The sequence below is a fragment of the Melanotaenia boesemani genome, chromosome 20 (assembly GCF_017639745.1).
Source record: "Melanotaenia boesemani isolate fMelBoe1 chromosome 20, fMelBoe1.pri, whole genome shotgun sequence".
Classification (NCBI taxonomy): Eukaryota; Metazoa; Chordata; class Actinopteri; order Atheriniformes; family Melanotaeniidae; genus Melanotaenia; species Melanotaenia boesemani.
Genome location: NC_055701.1, coordinates 16,001,494 through 16,022,740, shown reverse-complemented (window position 1 = coordinate 16,022,740; position 21,247 = coordinate 16,001,494). Strand labels below are relative to the sequence as shown.

Here is a 21,247-nt window from a genome sequence, read left to right as displayed (position 1 = left end):
GCAACAAGGGTGTGTATGTGCTGTACATGTGTGCACAAGAGTGTGTTAGTTGGTGATGGGAGAAGTTGAACAAAAAAGGTCCAAAAAAACACATAAACACACAGGATACATCCACTTCCCTCCTAAAAGACAACACAAAGCACCACATTGAAACAATCACTATAGTCTGCCTCTGTAGCCATTTACAAAACTAGCTCAACAGCAACAGATATCACATAAACATTAAACCAAGTGCACCATGCGGTGCATTCAACTTATAACTTGCCATATATTACTCAGTAGCAGCAAGTAGAACAGCACTTCAAAGAAAACAACCTGAAGATAGACTAGCTTACTAAAGATAACAGTGCCATAATGTTTTGGGATATGCCACTGTGTGCAAATTTAGCCTTGTCACTACATGTTGGTCTCATGTTAGGTATCTGCTGAAGAAACAGTGCCGTATGTCTGTCTGATGGTTTGTTGGGAAGGGGCAGGGCTATTGTTGAAAGCTGAGAGGAGTAGCTGTGGAGGGGCAGAAAACAAAGTGTGGAGGGGATACTTTCATGATCCCATTAGCATAAAAGAGGCTAAATTATTCATGTGGAGTGCTTAATCTATGGGGAAAAGTATAGTTAATGCACATAGTTTTAAAATGGATCTCTGCCTCTGCTCTAACACCAGATTCTTGCTAGATTCAGCATTTGCAGGCATTTACAGGAACTGCTGTCACTCTTGTTTGCACACACACACACACACACACACACACACACACACACACACACACACACACACACACACACACACACACACACACACAAACTTGGTGTGTGTGGGTTTATAGGCACACTAGCTTAAGCACGGCTACACTTCAAGCTGTTTCAAGGGGCTCTGCTCTCCAGCTCATCCTTCTTTTTCTGTCTCATCATAAGTCCTTTTCCCATCCCCACTCTCCCTCTTTTTCCATTTGTTCTTCCATCTCTCACTTTCTTCTCTTTTTCCCTCCCTCCCTCCCTCTCTTACCGTTTCCCTCATGCTCCTCTCCTCTCTCATCTGTCTCGCCCTCAGTGCTACAGACTACCTGGCCCTCATCCAAAATGTGATTAAAGAGAATGATCAGCTCCCTTAGCTCCCTCTTTCCTTCCTCTCCCATGTTCTCTCTTCCTTTTTTCAGCCTCCTTCTTTCTTCTGTCTGTGCTACAGCTGGAAAACAATGAAAAAAGAGGTTCTGTATAAAGTTGACTGGAGTAAAGCCTTCCCACAACATGACCATGACCATTACCCCTTGCCCTTCCATTCCCACAGCAACTTAAGCTCTCCCACTTCTTTATCATATTGTCTTCTGTCATTTTCTCATTGTCTCAGTGCTAGAGGAGTCCTTGTCCAACTAGTCCATAATCATGAAGAAACCCTTTGCATGACCTGGCTAGCCTGGCTTAGCTTGGCTAGGAGTGGAAGTCCTACACAGCAGGACAGGCACATTTACTGGGTCAGCCTAATGTGCAAACTAATGTTTATAGAACACAGGGAAAAAAAATTACCCAGATTATTCTGACAGCAGTTGAGGAGAATGCCTGTTGTGTGCCATTAAGGGGAAGCTTGGGGAAACTTTTTTTTGCTCTCTTTTTTTCTCTTTCTGTCTTCCTCTGAGAAGTAGATGAAGACCAGCTTATCTCACTTTGAGTGAGAGGAAACGGCGTTGCAGGGATGCAATCAGGGCTGAACTATAGTAAAGGGAGGGGGGGACTTTTTATTTCTTTCACCCACAGGCTTTGGCCAAAAACAAGGACACAGCGTATTGCTGTTGTATCAGTTCATTATAAAGTGGGTTTACACACCCATGTTCCATTGCTGATTACACCAGTGCATGTGGTGATGATGAGTGCACAGAGGTCTGATGTAATATGGCTAAAAGGGATTTGAGCACTTGCCCCAAAGGGCATTTCCACGTCCATTAATGCTGCCATCATTGCATTTTCACAAGGATGACAGTGCTTCAGTTCTTTAAAGGGAGAGAGTTTTCCCTGGGAATTTTTTGTCTTGTTTCAGCAGGCTAGCCTGAAGGGGGTCAGCCAAGAAGTCACCCTTAAGAGGTGATAATCCAATTGCTCTAGCCTTCACCAGATTTGTTTTCCTCTTGTCTGGCAGTGTCTTGGTGTGTGTGTTTATAGAGAATATAAGCATGTGTGTGTATGCAGTAGACACTGAATGAAAGGCACAGACAGCAAGATGCCACTGGTTTCTGTGTTCAACCCCGGACCCCTTTCTTGATCCCAGAGAGGTTATGGAGGCCAAGTCTGTCAAAGGCACACCTGCAGGGAAACTCCAAAAACCCTGATTGCCAGCTTACATAGGGCCGTTTAAGGTGTGCTTATTTGGAGTGCAACCCTGACTTCAAATGTCCTTTCCTTCTCTTCCCCTTTGTGTTTGACCAATGGGCCTTGTGCTCTTTTACTCTCCTTTCTTTCTTGTGCCTCCCTTGGCTCTTTAATCTCTTCCACCACCCCCACCCTCCCAATTCTCCTCCCCCTAATGTCCGAAACCCACATCACAGTGAAGGTCCCTCCAAAAAACAGCACGCAGTTGAGTAGACTGGCTTAGTGAGGCTAGCTACAGCTTGTTCACTTGCTGTGTGGTTTTCTCTTGTGTAAACCAGGGTTTACACACTCAAGCATATTTGGAACCGAGCAAAACAGCTGTACCCTACAGGTAGTGCTTTAACATGTTGCCACCATCCAAGAGAGTGGGAGGATGATAAAGGAAGTGTGTTACAATCCAGGTTCTTCCTCTCTGCTGCCGATTTTCACGCGCTCATTTTTCACGTTTATGCAAAGCTTTTGAGGGCATTATGCAAGATAAGCTCATTTTCTAGTCTGATTCCCACTCTAGTACATGCTTTAATGACTCTTAAAGCCAAGGGCTGCTTTTTTAGGCATAATAGAAGTCCCACGGTCTCAGTTTCTATGTAGCCAGGATGCTTTTTCCACACCTGATCACTTTTGTTCACCCATTTTATGGCTCTTGGGGTGCAGGCAAAGGTGAGTGATTAGACAGTGGTTAGCGCCATGAGCCCTAATGTTTATTGGAAGCAAGCGACTAATAATTTTTGATTACCCCAGAGGAGGTATTAGCCATGTTAGTCAGCAAGGATAATTTCTTATTTACATCCCCCAAGCAGTGAACACTCTGAAGGAACACTGGGGCTAAATGTGCAACAAAACGAATCAAACATGCCAAACGAGATGCTCCATCCTGGCTGGCTGCAGGGCTGAAGCTGAGAAAACCTTCATTATGCATTTACCATAATTCATTTAGAGGGTTATCAATTTGCAGAATACAGAGAAGATGTTTGGAGGGGGAAGCAAGAGCACCATATCAAACGAAGAAAGCGAAAAAGGAACAAGGAAAAGCGAGATGAAAAGGAGTAAGATATTCAGTGCCTGGATTTTTAAAATGTTGTTCCAATTACACACTTTTCCATGTTCTGAGGCAAAAGTTGCATGTTAAATAGTGCAATCTCTTCTCTGTTACCAGTGTTACGCTCCGCCTTCTAACGGAGCAAAAGCCGATTACCCTTTATTGAAAGCTGTTTGGCTCAGGGATTCTGTTCTCTACAATTTTTGTTGAAATTGAGGCTACACGGAGATACTCCAGTTCAAATATTGCCTTTCTGTTAATTTAGGTTCGCTCTTTGTTTGGCTTCGACCTTGCTTACTCAAGGGTTTTTGTAACTGTCTCTTAGAGTGGATTTCAGGACAGTTACTACATGTTTTTATCCTGGCAACACATAATGAGAAAGAGAAAGACCTTTTAAAGTATCTTTCCCTCCGCCATTGGGCAAGGATGACTAAGGCCCCATTTGAACAATTGGAGGAAACTTATGGAGACGGGGAGTTTTCAAAGGAATGAAAGCAGCCAGAAAACACCACTATCTTGTGATAACCAGCGCTTTCTTTCATTATCTCAACACAAAAACCTCCACCTTGGAAAAACTGCACTCACTGTGCTGCTTAATTGAAAAATAAAACAATGAAAACAAAAAGGTAGGAAAACGCAAGAAAGAAAATAGCAGAAAAACAAAACATTTTACATTTTTCAAAGTGAGAGAGATAGCTGCATTGTTTAGTACAAATACTTACTCCCAGGGATGCAGTCCTTAGACAACTGAGTGTCTGCAGGAGACATCTGTGAAGCCTGACCTTGTGACCCCGGAAAGAATGCTCTTAAGGTGGGGGGAAAACTGCCTTTTCCACTGCATCATGGCCTACAGGACAGCCCAGTAGCAGCACAACAAACACAAATGGTGAAGAAACACAACAATATAACAGGCAGCCAATGAAATGAGAAATGGAAAGAAAAAAAATAGGCTTTACATTAGGCAGACAAACAAATAAGAAATTATTTGAAAAGATGGAAAATGATAAAAAAAGAAGTGAAAAAGAGAGAGGGGGAAGAAAGTGGAGACAATAAAAATGTGATATGTAACCGAAAACATAGACAGACTTGGGCTGAATTATACCTCACAGGCTTGACTGTCTCTTACTCCTTTGGCCCCCCCATGAGATCATTTTCATCCTTTATGAGTCAAAAGGAAGCCTGGTTGAAAATGAAAGGTTACACAAGCCAGAGCCCAAGCCCTCAGAGTGAGAGAGGAGAAGATCCCTACTGCAAGGACCCTGCTGCTATTCAAAGCACCTGCCATTGTGTGGGCGCTCATCCAGGCCCATTGTTGTGCAGAAATTAGTCGTGCTCCCTTTGGCTCCCTTTGGCTCCAGAGGCATGCGGCAGACCCCCTTGTTGTTTTGGGTTCAGATATGTGGTTGGATAGATGCGTGGCCCTGGCTACCATCACCACTGGCTGTGGCCCTTTGCCCTCTCTCCCACAGCACTGTATATATATTTCTTTCCTCATCCACTCTGTTGTTCCCCTCTCAAGAACACTTTCAGGCCAACATTCCTATAGTTTTCTTTCTCTTTCTTTTGTACTCCTACTCTCCTTTGGTGTATATGCTTATTGTTCTTTGGAGCACCCTCATTATACCCATGGTTAGATTTTAAGGGCCTCTCCCTTTGATTTTTGGTCTCGTGGGGAGTGAGTGGTGGGCTGGTGGGAGCTGTAGGGCTGGCCCAGCTCTCAGGACTCCCCAGCCAGCGTCTCAGAGAGTGGGCTTGGGGGTATTGTTGAGCTGGGTACCCTGGTAGAAGTACTGGTGCAAACGCTAGTGCAGGGGGTGGATGTGAGGGGAAAATTGAAAAGTCAATAGCAAAGGCCGTATGGAAAAAAAAAAAAAAAAAAATTGGGTGAAACAAAAGGAGATGGAGAGCTTCAAAAAGCTGAGAGCTATAGAGCGCTGCTAATTAATAGCATCAGAAGAAGAGCTTTTTTTCTTCCTTCTGGAAATTTAATGCTGCATATTAACTTGCAAGGCAGGATGATTAAGAGCTAATACTGTGAGTCAGGTCCATCTCACTGCCAGACCAGATTTTATATGAAGGAGGAGTAATGTCTTAAAATTGGTAATGTCTATAAAAAACTAAAACAAACAAAAATTTGCATTAAGTTGCCAGGATCCGTAGTGTCCTTCAGGACGAAGCTACGAGTAATGACCTATTATAGAATAAATTAGAACAATTATTAAAAAAAGAAAACATAGCGTGATAGATTTACACTACTAGCATTACATATAAGAATATTCACGTATTTCCTGACCTTTATTGGGTTTGTACATCATTGAAATAAACACTATGATTTATTTTAAGGGAGCCTCCCTTTTCTGATAGAGTTAATGAAAAGGAAAGGTCTGTGAACACAATGAAATACGACTTTTCGTGGGTCAGCAAGACAGAGTGACAGTAATCTGAAGCAAGGCTTTGCAATTAGTATTTTTTTACTGCTGTAATAGGCTCTTCACCCACTGATCCTGCTACCGCAATTTCCACATGCCAACAGCTGTCAAGCCCCTAAAATCAAAATTAGTGCCACGGAATTGGGCCTTAATGAAATGACCTGCTGGATTTGCCTTAAGAAGCAAGGCGGACAGTCAATACTGGCCTTGTCAAAACCATGTCTCTGCTTGCTGCGGTCCCATTAACGAAAGGAAATAGTCTCGAGTAAATGTATTAAGCACTACTTCCACCTTCTAATTATATTTTTCCCCTCTTCCTTCATAATTCATTCACTCTTTCATTAGTTTTTAATATTGAAGAAGGCTTTTAACTGACTCTTCAGCCTTCATTGGGTTTCCAGTTATTTGTCACTGTGTATTAGGTGAATTTCGAAAGAGTCCATGCTTTATATTGGAAATAAATGTAGTGTACCACTGTTAGTATGGTGAAAATATATCTCCACAAAGGTTTATTTTTATATCAGAAAGCTAAGCATTTATTCATAATTCCATACAAAATAATAGTTTTAAGTATTGAACCCAGAATCCAAAACTCTTGGTTCCCCCCTGCCTCTGCTTTCTATAAGAAGAAGTAAATGTGTGCCAAGGCCCAATGGAGGACACTGGTCCCTGGTTATTGACTTGTAAAGGAGCCCGTAGGTGAGGGGTCTTGACAAGACATGATCGGCTGACTCTCTTGTAAAGCTGTATCTGATTTCTCTGCTAGTTGGCTCCCCAGAGAGATCCACTCTACCCTCTGTTGATCAGACTCTTATTCATAGCTGTATGGAAAAATGCTGTGATAAAAAGAATTAAAGAGTAGTTTTACAAAACAAGACACCCAGTCTGTATGCCATGATTCTCTGCTTGGGTGAGAATAAGAATGTGGGAGGAGGGGAAGGGAGCAAAGAAGTCAGTGGTTAGGTGAAATCGCTGTATCCATGAGTATATATATCTTAGTGAGAAAGAACTAGTCAAAAAGGCCATCTACATTTTTGTGGTGTGATTGTTTGAAAAAAAAAAAAGAAAACAGAGAATATATCAGCAAGCCAGCAGATAAAGCAGCCATCAACCAAGCAAGATTCTCACTCCTAACAGATCTGACTAATTTATGAGGGTAAACTGCACTGACAGAGAGAGATAGATGTAGGTGAAGGGAGGAAGTTTCCTTTGAGTCTCTAGAAGAGGCCAACCCAAAGCCCTAAAGGGATCTCTCTCAGTTTGAACTTTATCAGGGGCTACGCTTAATCAATACATTATCGGAAAAAGAATTAATTACTAAAGCAGAATAAAACAGCTGCATTTTAAACCAAGGATTCATCAATTCTGTAATCTCTTGGTTACAGCCCAGGTGTCAGGAGGATCATTTCAACTCCATGTAATGAGGAACTGGGGGAGTTTACACCAACCCTCGCTGTCCTCCTCCTCCTCCCCTCTCTGTTTCTGACGCCTCCCTCTAACCAATGCACTCTTTTTTTTAATCTCATTTCCCACCTTCTCACCTGATTATCATACACCTGCAGTGTTCAGTCTACTCTTCACTTCCCCTTGCCCCCATTTTTTTAACAGACCAATTGTATTACACTATTTTCAACCCCCCATCCCCCCCCCCCCGCCCCCCACACACACTCACACACCCCCCTCCTCCTTCAACTTCATTCCCACCAAATTCCTGTCTTTGCAGGGATGGGACGCAAGAGTATTACATTTGAAATCTCTGGTGCGAAAGCTGAGTAGAACGGGACATTCCTGCTGCTGCAGCCATCAAGCTGGACATTCCTTTGCTTAGACTGGGATACTGCTGGTTTTGCAAAATAGGGGAGTGTAAGAGTCGGAGAGGAGGCCTGTTTAATGCTCATAAAACAACCTTCCATGCTTAGGTGTAAAGAGTTGTTTTTCTTTTTAAGAGTGTAACAATGAAGGAAGAAAAAGTTGGAGTAAAATATAGTATTTCTGGTGAGCTGTACTGGGGGGGGGGGGGGGGGGGGGGGGCAGACAAGCCATGCTGGAAGCATCCGTGACAAAATAACCATGGTTGCAGTGTTGTCACGGCCAATGCCATCCACCTCTCAGAGCCCTTGACCCCAGCCCAAAGCCTGTAAACGGACTGTCCTTGACTTCCCATAATGGGGGATTTCAAGGCAGGTTGAGAAGGGGTTATGGGTGATGAATTGGGTTTTTAGTGAGCTCATTAGGAAGCCAAACAGAGTTTAGACTGGCGGAGCGGAGCAACAGTGCAGTAATCAGTTCTGCTCGCTTTGTTCCCTGCCTCCAGGACATTTGTGTGGAAAAAAAAAGAGAGTGGAGAGGAAAAAAAAAAAAAAAAAAAACCCTTCATGGCATTTGGCTGATGAGAGGGCTGCTGGGCTGCTGAGCGGAGGCTACAATCTGATGGTTGACTTGTTGATTTATAAACCTTTTAATTCATTTACTCTTTTAACCTTCCAGCTCTATGCGGAGCAACTCCATAACTGTTAAACTTGGCTCTGATGCCACTGTACATCAGGTGTCTGTAAAAATCCAAGTTTTCAACCTTTTTACGTATTAAACAAGTTTGTTTGTTTGTTTGGTTGGTTTTAGATTGTATTTAAGGACAGAGACACTCCTGATGCTGTGATTTTACACTGTCTCATACAGTGGAAGCTGCTCTGAATGAAGAAACCACAGCTAGATAAAACTTTCAACCTACAACTGCTCTTTCTGCTCTATGTTCACTCTATGACAGGATATATATAATGATTCTATCCCTTTGTTGTCTTTTTCTCATGAATCTTTTCTTTATTTTCAGCTTTCATGATGTTATCAATCCAACGGAAGACAACTTTGGATATTTTTTGCCAGCACAAGATCGGAAACAGCTTCTTTTATTTCTTTTTCTTTTTTTTAACTAATGATCATGCCTGTTTCAATTCAGCAAAGACTGAATTACTTTAGGGAAATACTTGCTCTTGAATATTTAATGCAGCATCAAACCCTAGGATTTGGATATGCTTCACATCCAGCTCTGTTTTCTATCGTAACAATTATGAATTATACAGTGAGTTGTGTCGATGCACTTTTATCCAGTAAGAATAGCTCCATTGTGCCATATTAGGAGAAAAAAGTACGAAGTGTTAGTAGATACAAGATTCGCACTTTTACACTGACAAGTTTGTAAATATGTTTATGAAGAAACAAGTGATGAACTGAGACTACCTGTGAGACCAATTAACCTCATTCGATTCTGAATGTAAGGGAGGAGCAGCAGCAGCTTCTACTGCAGTGTTTAGAGGGCCGGGGGAGCAGGGTGGAGTTGTCAGGGAGGCAGAGAGTGTGAAATGTCTGGTGGAGACCCAAAGCCCTTCATTAGCCACTGATCCCTGTCTGCTGAGTGAGGGGCAGTCATGGGCATCACAACTCCCTTTTAGTTCACCCCCAAAAAAGCGGTGTGAGGGGGTGGAGGGTAGCTCCCCCATCCCCTGCAATTTAGCCCTTTGCCATTCATGCAAATTGGGTCCTGACATCTGCAACAGCCTGCCTCCTTTCTTTTATACATCTTCATTCCATCTCTTCTTTGGATTTCTTTTGCGCCCCAAATAAAGCCTGCTTTAGCTGGCAGAGCCTTTTTGCAGCTGACATGCATTGTTTTATATGTAATCTACATGTGTGTAAAAACTGCACTTCATCATATTTTTAAGTACATACAGTACCAATCAAAAGTTTGGACACACTTTTCCATTTAATCTAATGGGAAAATGTGTCCTAACTTCTGACTGGTACTATACTGATCTTAGCAGATCATAATTTTATGAAAAGATCAACAAAGGTGGAAGCAGTGACTCGTAAAAAAAATTCAAAACAACAACACCAATAAAACAGACTTCAGTCATACAACTCTCCTTCATTCCTCCCTCTTGTTTCTGGATCCACTCTTCTTTGGCCCTTGGGGTGAAGCTGAAAGAGAAGGGTGGCTTTGCTCCAGCCCATATTTTGGGTTATAAGGTAAAATGGTCTAACTGGCTGTTAAAAACATGTTTTACTTCCAACCCTGCACTCTATCCCCCCTCCCCTATGTTTCTGTCTCTGTTCCCTCTACTTCGACCTCGCCCTCTATGGTAGGGATGTGCACAGTAGGGTCAGCGCTGTGCCTATGAGAGGCCTTGTATCGGTGGAGAGGCGATAGTTATCTCCAGCATTCCAGGGATGACAGAGAGATATCTGCCTGATGGCAGGGTTAGGGGGCTTAGAGAAGGGGCGGAGAAGGGAGGGAGGAGAAGAGGTACAAGAGTTGTTGAGCAACTGCTGCACCCTTTCCACACCTCCCTCCTTCCTTCCCTCCATGCCTACTTGCTGCCTGACTGCCTCGCTTCCTTGCGCATACAAAAAAACATCTACTTAAAAGCTCTTATTCCACTTCATTTAAGGGAACACTTAATGATGTATTTTTGTGGAATGACAACTACACATTATTTCTCATGCAAAAGAAACCACTCAGTTGTAGCCTGCAGGATTCACATACAGCTGTGTTGAGGATGAAGATTTGTTTATATTTCACAGGAGTGTCATGGTTGTTGTAGCTGAGGGAAGAAACATGATTGCATACTCTTGTTCATCTTTAGCCAGTGTCCTGGTGGTAAAGGGGGTAGTAGACAGGAGGCGGGTAGTGACATCTGAATTTGGCAGGGAGACTTGCTGAAGGAGAGGGTTTGTTGTAATTGCTCTGACAGGTTTTAAGGCTGTTAATGACTCCGGCCTGAGCGCCACCAATTTGTCAGCATGCTTGCTGTTTACTAAGCTGTTGTTTTATGGTCCAGTGCAAGGGGCTGCTGCTTGTTTAAGCACAGATCAGGAAATAATCAGCGTAAAACACTGGCTGCAGTGGTGCAGCCGCACTAAAACTGTTCTGTTTAGAGCCCTCATCTACTGTATGCATCTGATTGAGTGCAGTAAACCATATGGTGTGTTCAGACAAAGACACCAACATCACACTCATGGCTTACTTATAGTTATAGATGGATGGTCAAGTATGTGTTTTATCATTAAAGGGATTATGTTCTATTTGTTGGCACTTGTCTATGTTACATGAGTGTGAAGCATATTGCTAGCATGTGGTTATAGCAAGAAGATCTGTAATCCCCAGTCAGCACAGAGCAACAGAGGGCTAGCTGTTCCACCAGTGTGAATAGAGCCTCTACACGTTTGTGCATGTGCGTATGTGAGAGAGATTGTGTGTGTGTCAAAAGCATGTGGTCCCAGAGCCGGCAAAGACCCCTTCGTAAATCCAGAGTAAATAAAAGGGGTAACCAGACGGACAAAAGAGGAGCCCCCACTGCTTCACTCATTTGCTGCCATTTGGGAGACTGAATGTGCTAAACGGCGCTTATGTTGGCTGAAAAGTTGAGGAGAAAAAGAGGGAAAAGGGAGGCTCTAAATCCCCCTTCTTCTTTTCTCCTCATTCTCTGCAGCCAAGCCTGCAGGGATAGAGGTGGTGTAATAAGAGGGTGTTGGAGGGAGAGGTGGAGGGCCCGGTCAGAATGGCATGCTTAGGTAGAGAATCCAAAGAAGCTCCTGCAACAACAAACCTTTTAGCTTCTGTTCTCGATCTACTTCTCTTTCACTTTAACTCTACCCGTGAGTTTTTCTCCTCTGCTTATTTGGGTGAGCTTGGGTGAACATGCCTGACTAGTTTGGGCTGACAGGGGGCGTGGGGGGTCTGTTGTAATTAGTCACTTTAACCATAGCTTCCATAAGCCACTGCTTCCACACTCTTGCTTCATTACCCTGAAACAAACGATGGGGCCTCCCAGTGCAAAATTACTGCACAGCTTTTAGAGTGAGACACACACAATATCTAAAGCTTGTCCACAGTCTTTTCACTAAATATATTAAAGTTATACAGACTAATCTGGAGTGTTATTTCACAACTAACCATAGCTAGGTTTGAATGTGGTTTGCAGTTATTCATGTATGAATACAGGCAAATGGCAGAGCAGCATAGGAAGGGCACTTTTGGTGTACTGATAGCTGTAATATGTGTTAGCTGTGGTCATATCTATAATACTTCCAGGACTGGCTAGACCACAGTGGCTCCCCCAGGGATAGGGTACCTCCTAGACATGACGCATGGGCTCTGGTGTCATTAGAACTCCCTCTACTCTCAGCAGAAACTGTATCACATTTTGTATGAACACAATTTTTTTGTATAAGGACTCCTGAAGCGACCCTGAATGTGCCAACATTAGATAAGCAGAGTTGCAATGTGTTTACAGTCCTTTCCCAGCCTGATAATGAGCTCAGCCCTGAGACCAATTTACTCACAAGGAGATATATCTGAATGCATTTTTAATAACCACCCACTGGTGATGAGAGAGGGAATGTATGTGAGCGTAATGTGCTCTTGGACTCATGCTTGTTTGTTTGCCTGTGTGCTCATTCACTCTCTCTTACCCTCATTGCGTCCGGTCATTGTCTTCCATCTTGCCTGATTACACTGTCTAGGCTTCCGTGGATATGAAAATATGCACAGAAACTTTCATTGCAAGCACTTTAAGTCAAGATCTTGATAGAGGGAGCAAGAAGGCAAAGGGGATAAAGGTTGAGGGAAAATAGAAAGAGAGGGGAGAGTGGGTTGTGGGGGTGTAGGTGGGGTGGGGGGGTGTCTTTTTTTTCTGTCTCCAAGGGCGCTGCTTTTCCAAAAGTGCCTGGGGCTACACTCCAGCACCTCAGCTCCCCTAGGCCTTTCGACTGCCTCCTAATAGCCAACCCCCATCTGTGTCACATGGGCAGATGATGGGACGCTTCCCTCTGCTCTGCCCAGCACTTTTTTTTTTTCCTTACCCAATTTTTTTTTCAGAGTGCACATCCGCGCAGGTTAGAATGGCAGAGTTGCCAGGGAACAGTCAGAAGCCATTAGCGTTTGGGACAATTTGCCCTGCAGCGTTCCTTCTCTCGCTCATAAGAAAGGAGTGGGGGTGGATGCAAAGCACCAGCTCTCCTTTAGATGTAATGAGGTTGAGCAAGTTGGATCTTCTTTATTCTATTTCTACTCATTCTTCATTGCTCCTGCTTCATCTTGCTTCTCTTTCTTTCTTTCTTTCTTTCTTTCTTTCTTTCTTTCTTTCTTCCTTTCTTTCTTTCTTTCTTTCTTTCTTTCTTTCTTTCTTTCTTTCTTTCTTTCCATATTGTGTGCACACAGTTTCTCTCCATTCTCCTGTCAGAAAACATGTACATCTGCTTGTAAATAGAGATTGAAAAAACGACTATAAAAACTCTACACAGAATTAATGCTTGAACGCTGCATGTCTAATCTGTGGACACACACCAGTATCCATGTGTATGTAAGCTAGAGAGGATCTGAAAGGCAGCGGAGTCTGGTTTCATCCTTGCGGGCTGAAGTAGGAGGCAGCAAGCATGCTGGGTAATGAAGTGACAGGTCAGTCTGTAAATACGCACGGGTCACACTGGCCCTGGCCAGGGGGAAGGCTATCGCATTGCAGTGAAAATGGAAACGTCAATAAAATTAATCTGCCAGCCTTTTGGCCACTGTGTGGTTCTATTGGATGAGCCTGACTGCTCACAGCAGGAAAGGGATTTGGAAACAAGCTCGGAAATCAACACAAAACCTAGCGGCATACAAACAAACACCAAACTGTGTATCAACATTATTCAGTGAGCCTCAAAAGCAAAGAAACAAAGGGGGAGGTGGTTAAAATTCACAGCTCACTAGTTGTGTTTTTATTGAAGTTTGGAAACAAACTGGGGGAGTTAGACTCAGCTTCCGTCTGGGTCGCATTTCTCAGGAAGCCCCTCACAGTCAGGGTAGAGCTATGGCCAGACCAAAGTTTATTGTTTTAGGCTTTCCTGAACAAGGATTCGTACTTAGCCTGGGATTTATGGCATTTGCCACTAATGAATGCCCATTCTACAATTACAACACCCCTTGTCTGTGTCCCCATTCCCATATGTCCTTCAGGAGGGCTGTGCTTCTTTAACTTCACACAGGGAGCGCAAAGTCGGCACTTCTCTGTTTTCCTCTTTCGTGTGGCTCTGCACTAATGATGTGGAAGGAAAACACTGCACAGACAGAAAAGAGACAGGGAGGAAAAGGAGGGAAAACAGGGGGAAGAAAAAACGAAAAGAAAGAGGAAAGAATTAGAAGTGCAGGGCCCCTGCTGGCCATGTATTCTTCATTTATTTTGCATTTGATTACGCCACCAGTCGGATCCTTTTTCTTTCCTCCTTTTTAATGTTATTAGTTCAAATATTTATGCGAGATTAAGGCTTGTATAGGTGGTTGTGATTGATGCCTCCCCAAAAACAGGAAGACATGTGCGTCTGAATTTGGAGAATGTCAGGGTCCTTTTCTTCCTTAGTGGAGGAGTTTTTCAGATACATAATTTAGATGCCCTCAAGGAAGGCTTTCAAGGCATTTGTGCCCGGAGGCAAGAAAAAATAACCATGACTGTTAAAAGTAAATCATTTTAGCTAATGCACAATTAATGCTGGGGAAGATGAACAAGAAAAAAGCAAGGGACAAAGATGGAAACTTCGATTTGAAGGAGAAATCGTGCCGGCGTATGTTCATGTTTTCCTCACGAAATCAAACGCTGATGGACATTAATGCAAGCAAAGCTGCCGCTGGCCTGTCATGCTAATCTTGTAACGGAATGGGGGGGTGGGGGGGTTGTTTAGGTTTGGGGAGGGTGAGAGAAGCAGACGACGAGTTCATTATGTGCATCGAAGTGCAACAATGAACCTCCCCAAATCACATATCAATGCTCATGCACCTCAATTGGATGTCATGAATTCATGAATGTGTATTACTGTACATATCTGCATAACTCCATTCTGTCCCCTTTGGCTCTCTTCAAAGGATGGGAAAAATGCTCTATGCTATGTCAAGCATGGAAATTTAATTGAATTAATGACATGAGTCCTAGTCTGTACTGTACTTGAAGGCTCCTTGACCATTTTTGGTCTCCGATTCTTCCTACTGTAGTCATGGAATGAAGAACACAGTGTTTTAGAGTCCAACCATAACATTAAAGTAATCAACCCCTATCCCCCTATCCCGTGCTCTGGGTTATAGGGCAGCTCTACTAGGCCTTTGCGTAAACCCCTCATTCTCTGTACAGGCCTTCTTCTAAGGCCATCTAAATCCCCCTACCTCTACATCTTCACTGCACAACACCAGCTTTGCTACGGCAAGTCTTTCAGCCTCAGTGCACTACTTCTGTATCTGTGGTATTTGTCCATGTATCCATTTTTCATGAGCCTTAAACTCAGCTTTGACTCTCTGTACTTCTGTTGAGCTTTGAACATTATATTACATCAGTCTATGATGTGGTCTGAGATGTTATTTAACCCTGGGTTTGGTTTCCGTCCAGGAGATGGCTTAGACAACAGCGTTGCATCGCCTGGCACAGGGGATGATGATGATCCAGACAAGGATAAGAAGAGGCAGAAAAAGCGTGGCATTTTCCCTAAGGTGGCCACAAACATCATGAGGGCGTGGCTGTTTCAACATCTCACGGTAAGCAAAGCTACTGCATGCTGAAGATGCACATGCATGAATGCAGTGCATTTAGAGACACACGCATTTTACAAAGCATACATACGCACACACCACTGTCACATAGTAGCTGCAGTGGGCGCAAGTGAAAGATTGATGGCAGCGTGGTGATGCTCACCTGTCAGCCGCCTGTCAGAAGGACACAGTGACCAGGTCAATCTAATCAGTCTGGACTGTTTGCTCTGCTCAGCACACTGGATGATCAGGAAAGGGCCCAACAATCCTTGACATTTACTACAGTATGAAATGCACTGACTGGCTTCAAGAAAGTTTCTCAGCAGACAAAGAAGAGTGATAGTTAATGAACATCAACTGTGAGTGTAAAGGTGTGTAAACACAGAGGTTACAATTGCCATAGGCTGCTTCATTTAAGATGCAGTTTTTCAAAGAAATGAAACACTTCATCTAATCATCTTTTGTTCATTTTCACAGTTTTGCATCTAATGAACTTATACTAAAGCACTTCTTTCTCATAACTGTTTAGAAATTGTTTGTTTGAAACCACAGTCATTCTTGGGTTTAGAATGAAAGGCCACAGTATTTTAAATACACTTAGTAAATGAATGTCCCCTATAGTCTATATTTCTGTCTGTCTGCCTGTGTCTTAGTAAAAGGGGGTAGTTCCCATGTCCCCTCACCCTTGCTAATGTCAAGGCATTATCAGAACATCGGGCTGTATTGATTTTGCAACACAGGTCAGATTTCAGAAAGAGGTGGCCATGCTGGGACACATAAGCTGCCTGAGCTTGTGCATCCGTGTCCCAGAGATGGAGGGATGATGTAGGGGGATGGGCAAAGTAAAAGATGAGAGAAAGTAGAAGAGACTTAGTTTAGAGCTGTAGTCCTACAAATCATCCTCACATTAAGAAGGTTCAGGTGTGCCCTGTGCACCCTGCATCCCCTCGCCCCCACCACTACTACCAAAGTGCCCACTCCTAGCTCAAAACCCCCTCTACCCTGATTACCTAACCAAAAGCCCAAGTAATAAGCGGCCAGCAAATACAGCCTAATTGAAAGGGCTGTAAATCCATTACATATTGGTCAGGGATAATCAGGAGTGCTTTAATCACTTTTATCTATTCAGGAGCAGTGAAGCTGCAACAGCAAAGCCCCGAGCCTCTCAGGCCTTAGCGGCTCCACCACGCCAGTCTGCACGCTTATTATTCTCATCATTATCAAAATGACTTCACAGCTGTTCACAGCTCCATCGCTCCCTGACTGGAGACCTCTCACCAAACTGCACAGACCAAGCTTCATTCAGAAGCTTAAAGGCAGGAGTGAAGCTAAACTTTTATTATTATTGACTATTACCTAAGAGAGCATTTAATTCTGCTCTATGCCTTTTTTTTCCCCTTCTTTGAGCATAGCTCTGCTTGGAATACCCTGTCTGAGTGAGTGGGACTAAAAAACCTAATTTCTTCATTGAGACTGGATTTATTGTCTGTTCACATATACATGCATGAATTAAATAAACACAACTTGTGTTTAGACTATACATTTCTTACCGATTTGCATTTTCCCTGATGAAAGACTCACACAGTTTCAGTATTCCCTTCTGTGCAGACCCTCTGGAAGAGTCGCCAACAATTTTCTTTAGAATTGTTTTAAAATTGAAAGAGTGGTTAGGAATGAAGGGGGAAGAGCCCAGAATTGGGCACATCTTTCAGAAACCTGGTGAATTCAGACAGAGCAGAGCTTTCAAGGCCTTCTTTTTCTGCCCCTTTCCTTTATCACATCCCCTGCTTGTGGATGTTCTCCAATCTTTATTTGTTTCTTTTGTGCAAAGCCCTGGCCAGCCTTGTACAAATTATAATCCCCCCTTTTAACCTGCTTTCATTTCTCTCCTGAGGAAGAGGACTAATTGAATTATCCCCCTTCTCTTCTCACCCTCCAGTTCTCCCACCCATAAACTCTCTCTCACACATACACACACACACACCGATTAACCATTCTCTTTTCATTTAATTTGTTAAGCAAATGTATTTGCCATAGATGGATGCGTTTGTCCAAGGGTGAATTCTTGGGGACTTTGGCCCCTGAATGGCCTATAGCGGCATTCTGCCATTCACACATTCATGAACTGAGGGGTGAGGAGTGAAAGGAGCGGCCTCGTATTTTCTCAAACTGAGGGGCCAGCATGGAGCTCCTCTTCCATGAGCCACAGGGGTCTCCCTACATATGTTCTCAACATCCACCCATTGTCACATCTTCTGAAAAGCTCAAAAGGACATGACCCCCCTTCACACACACACACATACAAAAAAAAACAACAAAAAAAAACAACAAGGGCCAATAGTAACAACTGTTGGCTTTTAGATTCAGTATAACAAAATTACCCTCTCTCTCTCCCCTCTTAGCCTCCAAGGCTTTGCTCTGACCCACACTCTCTTTGGAGAAATCACAGGGTGGTTTTCTTCATGATGGTCACAGAAAAAGAAGAAAACTTATTACAGTTTAAATTTACCACCAATGCCAGCATTCCAGCTGAGAGAAAAGTTCCGTTTTTGCACTGTATTGATTTCACAACACATGAAAAGACAGTGGAGAGGCTATGATATCGCTGACCTCTTTTATGTTAAGGCCATATGCACATGCACTAGAGAGCACGTGAGCTGGCAGCCTTAAAAGTCCCACATGTAATTGGCAAACGGCTGGACAGATCAGCTGGTGTTGGCTGGCAGAAGAGGGTCAGACTGTCTCTCCACTCCCTTCTTCTAACCTCCCTCCCACTCTTTCTCTCTAATGCCACCCCCACCTCTCTCTCCATGAGTTTCTGGATGTCTTCCAGCCACATTAGGAGAAGGGAAATCCCAGACTGTTGGTATAAGCTTTTCAATACTACAGGGAGATTATGTTATCAGAAAGGTAAACTTCACTGTTAGGGGTAAAATGTTCTGCTGCACTTCAAAAGCATGGACTACCAAACAGAATTCAGAACACACTACATATGTAGACTGAGGGAATATAAGAGAAGAAGAGAGGGGATAAAAGAGGAGAAACAAAAATGCCACAATTGAAGGTTTTGCAACTGTTCCCAAAGTAATGCCCTTTTGTGTTTGGCAAAAGCAAACTAAAAATTACAATTAGCCCCTTGGCGCCCTTGGCCTTTCCTTCCCTCTCACCCCCCCACTAGCCCTTACTCACCCCTGTAAAGACAAGGGTCGGCCTTGCAATGAAAACAGGAAGCACTCAGATACAAAGATACCACTCTGAGCCCTGGCCTTGTCTTTTGACTAGTGTAAACCTTCAGATACCTATGAAAATAAATAGGGGACCTCGGGAGCATGACAGACCAGCTGAAAGTTTCTGTGTATGTGTGAACTAGAAGGAGGGAGGGAAGAATTGTGTGGCATAGAGAGAGTGGTCAGTTAGATGAGTAAGTAGGTAGCTCTTTCAAGCATCAAGCGTCTCAGGTTCTGTGCTGGGCCACCCTTTGGCCTGGGTGTTTGGGGAAATGCTGTTAAGCTGCTAAGCCAGGTGTATTGGTCCCCTGGGCTCCTTGAAAGGGAAGTGATATATCCTTTGGTCATTTAGAGAGTCTTTGGGCTGTGAATTAGAACTTAATGTCCAAATGATGAATGTTTATATGTGATTAGTATAAAACATTATTGGCATTTATCTTCTTATATGCAATCCTTACATTAACTCTTGAGCTATTACTGAAGTTATGACAACAAAATGGCGGTGCTCTTTTTGCATAACTTGAAGAAAACCTGCATTGGAGCTCACAGATGCCAGTGAAGCCACAGGAACCCTGCTAATATAGGCAATCACAAAAGTGAGGACCTTTGAGGAGTTGAATGCATTGTGCTGCAAACATCATTAGATACACCAGTGACAGTCCTCCACCCCCTAACCCCCAACACACACACACACTCCCAACCCAAGCCCAACATAGCATTAGTCTCCATGACAACAGGGTGTCATCGTCAGGTCGAGCCCTCCTGTGGGAGCTGCTCTCTCTGCCACCCTTTATAGATGCACATAAAAGAGCCAGCAAGGGTCATTCACAAGACATGGGCCCAGGCAAGGCCTAACCCTGGCAACGGATGTTTGTTCCATGTGATAAACAAGTGTACCAGTCCATCTCTAAAAAATAGGAGAGGGCATGGTGTTTGTGCAGACTAAACAGTTAGGCCCGTAGTATCCTGAGTTAAAGCCTCTTCTTGTCTATTCCTTGTGTGTTGTTCCGTTACAAGCAGTTTTTAACTGGTGGAGACGCACATCTGCAAACAGTTTGAAATACCCAAGCCTTTTCTCTTTTTACTCTGAACTGCCAAAAGCTGTTTATTTCATATTTGTTGTTGCCTTCTTTTTTCTTTCCAGTGTACATGGCTCATCATCTAGTTATTGTTTTAATAGAAACATACTTCTGTTATATCTAATCTAGTATATTTACATTTATTTGTATGTTTTGACTAAACAGTATTACTTTTGAAAGCCAGAAATTTAGAAAGAGCCTACTCTTGTCTGTGTTTCAGTGATTGAGAATCAGTTTGCTTTTCCACCTCCTTAGGTTGTTTTGAGTTTGGATGATGAGAGTATAGAGACAAAGGAGAGGCAGGGAGTAGGTTTTGGGATAAGAGCAGGGGTGGGGAGGGGGTAAAGAGGGGGCTCCTAAGGGTCACAGAGGTGGAAGCCTGGAGGAGGCCCACACACTAATCTGTCATGTGCTTGTTTGCCTCAGGAGCCCAAAAGTCAGTTCTCCAGTCACCCGTAGCAACCCAGGCGACGGTTTGGTTCACTGCCACTACCCAAATGTGTGACTATCAGTAGAAGACGTAGGAAAAAGAGTCATCACATTGCCTCTGTGACAATACCAGCTGCTGTGTGAGTGTTTGCAAAACAGATGTTAGTGACAAAATGACATAGTTTTGTCATGTTTATCATGGAAAGTCACTGGTAATGAGAGTGGAGGAGATGTTTGAGGGGGTCGTGGTTTGGTGCCTAGCTATTGTCTAGTCACTATGTTCTAATGTCGGCTGCTCAGCGACCCTGGAAAACAGAGACACAAGCCACCTCTGTCTGCCATCTGTTCTTCCAGTCCACCATAGAGGGGATACCGCAGCAGTGTCAGACCCTTACAGGGTCACTGCTTTGAAATGTAGTGAAATGATTCTTTATTTGACTCAAGAATTTCATCTGCCTTATCAGAAGATGTCAACATGTTTTTCTTTTTTTTTTTCCAAGAGAGGAGAAAGCAGAGAACAGTATGAGAGCTTAGAAGGCATATCCAGTGACTTCCAATTTTCTCAGGCTGTGCAGTTATATGAGCTGCATCAAGTTTGCCGTCTCATTGCAAAGGAGCTCTGCTGTAACTTCTGAGTGTTAGTGGGTCACAGCACTATGACTGACAAAAGCCTTGTTTACAGTGCGTTTTTTCATGGATGGTAGCTGTTCCGGAGATTTTGTTCTGCATTTGAATGTAATAAGCTCTAATTCGTTTCATGCTCCGACATCAGACCTTTACACTTTGCCCCCTAATCCAGATCTGTCACAGTTCCACTTCAAAGACAACTAACCCCACATGGAATCCACTCACATATAAAGCATGCCACATTAACCTTGCATGCAGCATGCCATAGGTGTGAGAAAAGTGCTTACACATTGCCATGATTTTGGTTTGCTTTGTTTTTAACTTCTCAGTCCTATAGGAATGCTTATTGAAAATTAGCATCATGCTGTTGTGCATTAGTAAATGTTGGGATACATAGATAGCCCCACTGCTTCTCCTCCCATGCTTCCTCTAATTTCCATCCCTTCCTGTTCGTTTTCATTCCTGCTGTTTGCATCTTAATGCAGGTTGTTTAATGAAGTAGCAGTGATGAGTGCT

At 43.4% G+C, this 21,247-nt stretch overlaps 1 protein-coding gene across 9 annotated transcripts in view; it reads left to right on the top strand.

Annotated features, from left to right (window-relative positions):
* The window catches only part of meis2a (Meis homeobox 2a), a 76,218-nt gene that overhangs the window by 16,766 nt on the left and 38,205 nt on the right, over nt 1-21,247 (top strand). For 8 of the 9 annotated variants that reach the window (XM_041971690.1, XM_041971692.1, XM_041971695.1 and 5 more), the window contains exon 8: nt 15,230-15,375. In XM_041971690.1, coding sequence (XP_041827624.1) covers nt 15,230-15,375 — 146 coding nt within the window. The remainder of the gene's footprint in view (nt 1-15,229; nt 15,376-21,247) is intronic. The other variant, XM_041971691.1, reaches the window with a different exon arrangement.